Source organism: Triticum aestivum, chromosome 2A, assembly GCF_018294505.1.
Source record: "Triticum aestivum cultivar Chinese Spring chromosome 2A, IWGSC CS RefSeq v2.1, whole genome shotgun sequence".
NCBI lineage: Eukaryota > Viridiplantae > Streptophyta > Magnoliopsida > Poales > Poaceae > Triticum > Triticum aestivum.
The window spans coordinates 426,045,659-426,053,005 of record NC_057797.1 but is presented as its reverse complement, the minus strand read 5'-3'; the positions used below and the strand labels follow the sequence as shown (position 1 = coordinate 426,053,005).

Genomic DNA, 7,347 nt, shown 5'->3' with positions numbered 1-7,347 from the left:
ACTGGGGCGCCGCCGTCGGCTTATGGACGTCTCTGTAATGATCCTAGATAGGTCCTCCACCCAGGCCAATGCAAGGCCAGCAAGGGCCTAGTCCAAGGCAATGTCTGACATCGCGAATCCGGCCTGGCGCTTCATGATGCACCACCAACTCGGCCTCCGTCATGGTGTTGCGCGATGACATGTTGCCGCCTCCGTGACTGAGGTAATGCAAGAGGTCCACACGCGTCCGCAAGTGCCAGGGATGGCTCCTTCACAACAACAGGGTGGTGATGGTCGTGCCCTCTCCTTGTCGCGCCAAAGATGTCTCGGCGGTGATGTCGACCGGTCTAAGTCACCTAATGTGTTGTGCGGCGACGAGGGTAGCTCCTCCTTCACCCCTTATGCGGAGTCCGATTTAGACGCCACGGTAGCACAGGGAGGGCGGCTCCTCCTTCACCTCCTATTTAGGCGGCAACAATGGTGGGGCCAATCCACAGTCACAAAGCAACTAGGACCTCCAACTGCCACTGGAACTCCAATGATGGCACAATCAAGAATGATCATGCTTTGGCCCATGGATGTTTCCCATAGTATTTGGCTCTAAATTTGGCTAACACAGTTCTCTGTTAAATTCTACAATTTGATAAGAGCAATATTGTGCAGCAAAGCTGAAAAAAATATTTCCATGATTCAAAGCGGCTAAAAAAATATTTCCATGATTCAAAACAACTGAAAAAATATTTACTTGGATAACCTTGTTCCGAATGAAAAATTAAACAAACACACATGTATTAGTTATTATTTAAAAAACTCAAACAAGCAGCAAATGTACGCCAAAATGACCAGTATCATAATCACTTTCTTTCGCGGTGACAGTATGATAGTCACAACTGGAGAGTAGATCAACAAATCTGCATTGTAACTTACTCTGTAGTATCAATTCCACAGGAGCTTGCACAATCTACTCAAAGATACAATACTAAATACTAATTGACCATCATTGTCTTGCTTAAGCTTCACAACTGCAAAGGGAACATACTAAACTGACCAATGATTACATAACTTTTGTCCTTGTTTCAACTGCCACACTGTAACTAAACATACTAACATTGACCATGGTAACTACTTAGACAGTCCAGCTTGGAAGCATAACACTTGGAGCTCCATCTATGAAACAAGCCAAGGGCAGCAGATCCTTGTTACAGGATAACAGTGGGTCCTCATGGCGATGGCAGTTTTCCCATAGCACGATCTGAAAAGATACAATTGATTAAGCTTATAACCATGTTGTAGCTCTTTATTCCGACTAGTTAGGTATGAAATCTAAAATAATAAAATTATTCAGATTTACTCCCTCCGTCCCATAATATAAGAGCTTTTTTACACTAGTGTATTATACTATGGGACGGAGGAAGTACTATATCTAAGCCAATGTCGAGAATTGTCGATAAAATTTGAATGAAACAGGTTCTTCAAGGAGAAGCTGAAACAAACAAACAACCTGAAGATTACATATACTAGGCAGTAGGGGCAAGGAGATGCATATAAGATTACAGCCTTGCGCAACCTGCCTATGAGCAAGACTGCAAGAGCAGCTCAAAGCATATGGCATTGCAAATATTCACACATCATAATTCTCAAACGTGCATCAATACGTACCTGGAGTGCAGAAGCTCATGTAGGGAACAATGATGACGTCGTAGTTTCTTGACCTGCAGGTGTATACCTTACGGACATGGCCTGACTTGAGCTCCATGGAGAATACCGTGTTGCCTGTCCTAAGAGCATCTCCAACAGGCGCGCTAAACAGGCGCCGCGCCGTAAATATACCCACTTTAGCGCGCGCGCAACCCGGCGGATGGCTCCAGCGGGCGTGCAATAACCGCGCGCACGGTATAACCAGTTGGGCACGCGGCAGGAAGCAGTACCTCGTGCGGTGTATTTGCGGCGCCCGCTTCCGCGCGCGGCACACTCGACGCTCGCGCTGCGCTCTTCTTCTCCCCCTCCAAAACCCCGTGCGCACCGGCGCCGGTGACCCGCACCCATGGACGCACGCGCCGACACCCCGCTCACTCCGTCCTATAGCCGCGACCCCGCCGCTGCCGCCGCCACAAACCCTAGCCCGGGTGGCGTTGGCCTCGCCTCCGCCGGAGCTCCTCCGACCAGCGGCCTCGCGCGCGGCCTCTTCATGCCGCCGCGGATGACCTCGGCGGCAGGTGGCGTCACGTCGGCGCCGGCCCGAGCCGCCGCCCCCTCCTCCTCAAAGCTCCCCAATGCGGCGCAGCCAAAGAAGGGAAAGACATCGGCGAAGAAAAACAAGGCGGCGGACGGCTCCGGCACCTCCAAGGCAAGGAGGAATAAGCTTGCGGGGCGTGCGACGGGTGCGGCGGCTGCCGAAGCGCCGGCAAGGTCACTCGTTGAGCCGGCGGCCGGCGCGCACAACATGTTCGACGAAATGCCTCCAAGGTAAAAAAAACTAACTTTTCTTTTTTTGTTATTTTTTGAATGCATTCGTCACATATAGATAGCTTATTTGCATTGTGCAAAAAAATTTGTAGTCTCAATGATGATGCATACATGTCAACGATGGGTGTTGGCTCCAACAATTCGCATTGGTCTCAAACCAATGACATGCATTTTGAAGACCATGAGTTCGAGGTGGACGAGGAGGGTGAGGGCATTGCCGACACACCGAAAGGAAGAGCGGGCAATTACACCAACGCCGATGACATCTTACTATGTAATACTTGGTTGCAAGTGTCGAGGGACCCATCCGTTGGAGGTGATCAAAGTAGAGATGCTTATTGGAACCAGATGAAGGAACACTTTTGTGCTCGCAACATGAGTGGAATTGACCGCTCCAACCGATCACTTAGGTCCCGATGGTCGACAATCAACTCGGATTGTCAAAGGTGGGCGGCCTGTCAAAAGGCGGTTGACAAGTTGAACCCAAGTGGCACAAATGAGGACGATAGAGTAAGTGCCATTTCATCTTACATGTTAGTGCTAACTTTCTTTGTTTTGCTTGTTGTTGGTGCTAACTTGCTTTGTTTTCATGTAGTACAACATTGCGCAAAACTTGTTCAAAGAAGAGGAGAGGAAAACCAAGAAGGGGAAGATCAAGAAAGGAAGGGTATTTACTTTGCCTCATTGCTATGAAGTGTTGAAGAATGATGAGAAATGGAAGAAGCGTGAAGATTTGGATGATTTGCATTTGAGCGACAAATGGAAGTGAACAACTAAGTTGGATGATGATGATGAGGAGGATGATGCATCAAGTGATGACGGCAAGAGAAGCCCCACACCCAACTCGGTTTCATACTCGAAGCCAAAGCGACCGGATGGGTGCAAGAAAGACAAAACCGAAAAGAAGAAGATGAAAGGAGATGATGAGCTCAAAAATGCTATGGAAGCTATTGTGAAGGCAAGAAAAGAAGCCAACGAGGTGAGGAAAATGGCAAGGACCCAAGATGCCGCGGCCGAGGAGAGGAAGGTGGCTTTGGAGGAGAGGAAGGTGAGCAATGAGGAGCGAACTAGGTTGTTGGAATGGGAGAAGCACTTGTTCTTCTTGGACACAACTAACCTCAATGCGGCGCAAAAGGAGCATGTCAATCTTGACCAAGAAGAAGTCTTGATCCAAAAAAGAGCCATGGTTCGTGCAATGGGTGGTGGTGGCCTTGACGCAATGGGTGGTGGTGGCCTCGGCGCAATGGGTGGCGATGGCCTTGGCGCAATGGGTGGCGGTGGCCTCGGCGCCATGGGTGGCGGTGGCCTCGGCGCCATGGGTGGTGGTGGCCTCGGCGCCATGGGTGGCTTTGGAGGTACCGTGGGCGGTTTAGGTGCAATGGGAGGCATGCCTGGCATTGGAGCACCCCCCGACGCTATGGCCACCATGGGAGGCATGAGTTTTGCTTCACTCATGGGAGGCATGGGTGCACCTCCGGCCGCCATGGGCGGAATGTCTTTCGATGTGCCTCCTCGCACACATTCCCATGAAGATGCCGTTGAAGATCTTGCCAACACCATCGGACTTCACGTGATGCACTGCGCGATGAGGAGAGGGAGGAAGATTCATCTTCGGAGGCGGAAGAATCGTCTTCCGAAGATGAGGGCGAGGACGAAGACGAGGACGAGGACGAGGAATGATGTGTCTTTCATTTGTGTATTGAACTTGATTTGCATTTTGAACTTGGTTGGATGAACTTGTGGGCATGATTTTAAACTTGTGGGCATGAACTTCATCAACTTGTTTGCGTGAAATTTTTATTGTGTTGGAAAATGTTTATCATTTTGTGTTGAAAATGCCATATGCAATGCACCGGCGAGTCGCGCACGCTGCATTTTTGCGCGCTGCATTTTAGCGCGGCTGCTGGAGCCAGCGCTGCGCGCCGTGCCAAACCAGGCGATACGCGCGCGGCATATCTGTTTTTTGCATGCGGCGCGACCGACGCCTGTTGGAGATGCTCTAACGAAAATGAGTCTGTGGCCGTCCGCGAAGCCAACGACCTCAGGTGGCGTCGAGAGGCCACGAGTGTGGAGCATCGTCTTGTGCTGGATAACTCTGCGCTGCACCCATTCCACCTCTCCGTTGGTGCCATCCTTCATCGACCAGAGGTAGAGCGTGCCATTTCGCACGCCGGCGAACCCCAGCCTGTCATCCTCCGCTTTCACGAGGACGGTGCAAGAGTAGTACTCGTGCTGGGACGGCGGCCAAATCACCGAGAGTTCCTGCCTGATGATGTCGTACCCCAACATTCTGAAATTGAGGTACGGGTTGCAGGTGAAGTAGAGCGTGTACCCCACAAGGAAGCTCGGTCGCCCGTCAACAAATGCCGGCTGCTCGATCTCAACTCGCTGGCTCCAGGCACCGGCCTCCGACGAGTAGGTGCAGGCGAACGTGATGCCATGTTCGCCGCATCCCATGAAGGCGACACGGAAGGGTCCGCCATGACAGTCGAGGTGGTCGCAGCCGACCGCGGCGCAGAGCACGACCGCGTTGAAGCCAAGCGCGTAGGCCGGCACGCGGGGGATCTTGAACTCCTCACCCTTGACGGGGTCCCAGACGACGAGGCGCTGGCCCTGAGCGGTGTGGAGGAGCACGCGGTCGTGGCGGGCGTCCAGCACATTCAGGTCGGGGCGGTCGGAGGCGGCGGGGCAGAAGGAGGAGGTGGGGACGAGCTGGGCCATGCCTTGGTAATGCTGCTTCAGGTTGAGGACGAAACCGAGCATGGAAGGTGTTCGATGGAATGCGCGGTAGCGGCGGAGGTACGCTGGGTCGGTGAGGAGGTGGCGCCAGCACCAGCAGACGAGGGAGGCGCGCACAAGGCGCGTGGGGTCGTCCGGAGGGAGGCGGAGGAGGATCTCCGGGGCCATGTCGGCGATTGTCCGAGGCGCCGGCGCTGGTGCCGGCACGAGGCGAGGCCGTTTCGGCATGGGCGTGTCCATGGGTGGTTGCTTGCTTCATTTGGTGCTGGTTTCCCGGCGCTACGGTTAGGTTTTAAGCATGCTAGTGGCTAAGAGGACGGCGACCGGAATGGGAGGTCACGCACGCGGCTTGCGGAGGGAGACAGTGGCGGCATGGGAGGGGAAGTTGGCTCGAGAAGTGCGCGGGCCGGGAGTTGGCGCGTGATTTTAACACCGTTTGGCGGGCAGCAAATTCAAGTACTGCCGCCAACCAGAATATTGTGCAATCTGCCGCTTGGCGCCTACCGCGGATCAGGGCACACTAGTGGAGGAGCACGCGGCCGTAGCTACTGGTGCGGCTCCCATATCAGGCCTCTTCGAAGCCATCACTTTTTTCTGGACAAACTTTTTTTCTTTTTTCTTTTTTTGAAACTACAAACTTTTTTTCAAGAGTACGCCAATGGCGTACCATATTTTTATAAAAGACAGAACAATATTTACAAGAGACCAAACGGAGATGCGAACATCCAAGATGGCAAACACCACTCCGACCCCAACCCAAACTCACACAGTTACATTCTCACGAAAGGATCTAGACCTCCAACACTGAGCCCTGCACTAGTCCAATCTACAATCTCAGAACGAATTGGCGCTACCAGTTGGGGAGGTGTCTTCTGATCGCGCGGCCTGTTGAACACCCTAGCGTTATGCTGCTTCCACAGAGCCCATGCCGTCCCTATGACAAAGGAGTCGAATCCTCGTCGCACTCTGCCTGTTAACCTCAATATTTGCTCCAGCCACCATTCGGAAAAGGTAGTGTTGGTGGTCGGCGCGTGGATGTTAAGCTGGAAAGAATCGAGGCATAGGTGCCACACCTCTCATGCGTAGACGCAATGCACCAAGATGTGATCCGTGTTATCTTCTTCTTAAAGGCACGTGAAGCACGGCGACCTCTCATCTTGGGGGCCTTGTCTGGCTCGCCTGCCAGAAGTCCAAAGCCGATACTACACCGCAAGCCAAGCAAAAAATTTGCACCGTAAGGGTGCCCAGCTCCTCCAAATGCCTTTTGTCGTTGCCCATGCATAACCTTTGGTAGACCGACCTTGTTGTGTAAGTTCCTGAGATGTCTACTGGCCAAGGAAACTGGTCCGGACTCTGATCATTAGTCGGGACTGTGGCGATGGCTAGGCATAGATTGGACACCTGCATGTGCGCAGTGAAGGAGATGTCACCTTGAACGTCCACCGTCCATGCATTCCCCGACAAGGCCGGTTTTACTGTCCTTCTGTTGCGTTCCCTCATGTTCACCATCCCGAGGATGAGGGGAGCAATCTCACTGACTGTAAACCCATGGATCCAACGATCCATACAGAACAACACCCTCTTGCCATCGCCCACATTGATCTTAACAAGACTATTGAACACAAGCCTGACCTTTGCATCCTCTGTCATAGGAATACCGTGCCAAGGTCTAGATGGGTCAGACCTGCGTAACCATTCCCACCGCACACACAGCGCAATCTCCTGCATGCGTAGATCTCGGAATCCCAGGCCGCCAAAACATGTTGTACGGCACACCGTGTCCCAAGCCACAAGGCATTGCCCGCCATTTACCTTGTCTTTGTCGGCCCAAAAGAACGCCCTCATCCATTTCTTCATGTCTTCAAAGACCCATCCAGGGGCATCAAGCACCATGAGCTGATGTACCGGCCTTGCAGAGACAACTGATTTGGCAAGGATCAATCTTCCAGACCTCTGAATCAACCCTCTTTGCCATGTAGGTACCACCTTCCTGACTTGATCGAGCAACGGTTGCCAGTCCGTACATCCCAATTGGTGGATCGCGAGCGAGATTCCAAGGTATTTGCAAGGGAATGCGCCTAGCTGACATTGCAGCACTGCCCTCACTCTACGCCCATCCTCCTCTGATCCCCTTATCAAAATCGCAGCCGATTTTGTGAAATT

The 7,347-nt window shown here is 52.5% G+C and overlaps 1 protein-coding gene across 1 annotated transcript; it reads right to left on the bottom strand.

Annotated features, from left to right (window-relative positions):
- Positions 1–1,199: 1,199 nt before the first annotated feature.
- On the bottom strand, positions 1,200–5,424 carry LOC123185360 (uncharacterized). The gene is made up of 3 exons (XM_044597251.1): positions 4,442–5,424; positions 1,639–1,754; positions 1,200–1,231 (listed from the first exon to the last, which is right to left on the bottom strand). Exons 1-3 carry the CDS (start codon positions 5,422–5,424, stop codon positions 1,200–1,202), a joined length of 1,131 nt encoding a protein of 376 aa, XP_044453186.1.
- Positions 5,425–7,347: the final 1,923 nt, after the last annotated feature.

Coding starts and splice junctions, on each gene's coding strand:
- LOC123185360 (XM_044597251.1), bottom strand. CDS start 5,424: ATGGACACGCCCATGCCGAAACGGCCTCGCCTCGTGCCGGCACCAGCG. Junction 1,755..4,441: donor AGACTCATTTTCGTTAGAGC/ATCTCCAACAGG, acceptor TGCTCTTAGGAC/AGGCAACACGGTATTCTCCA. Junction 1,232..1,638: donor CATGAGCTTCTGCACTCCAG/GTACGTATTGAT, acceptor GTATCTTTTCAG/ATCGTGCTATGGGAAAACTG.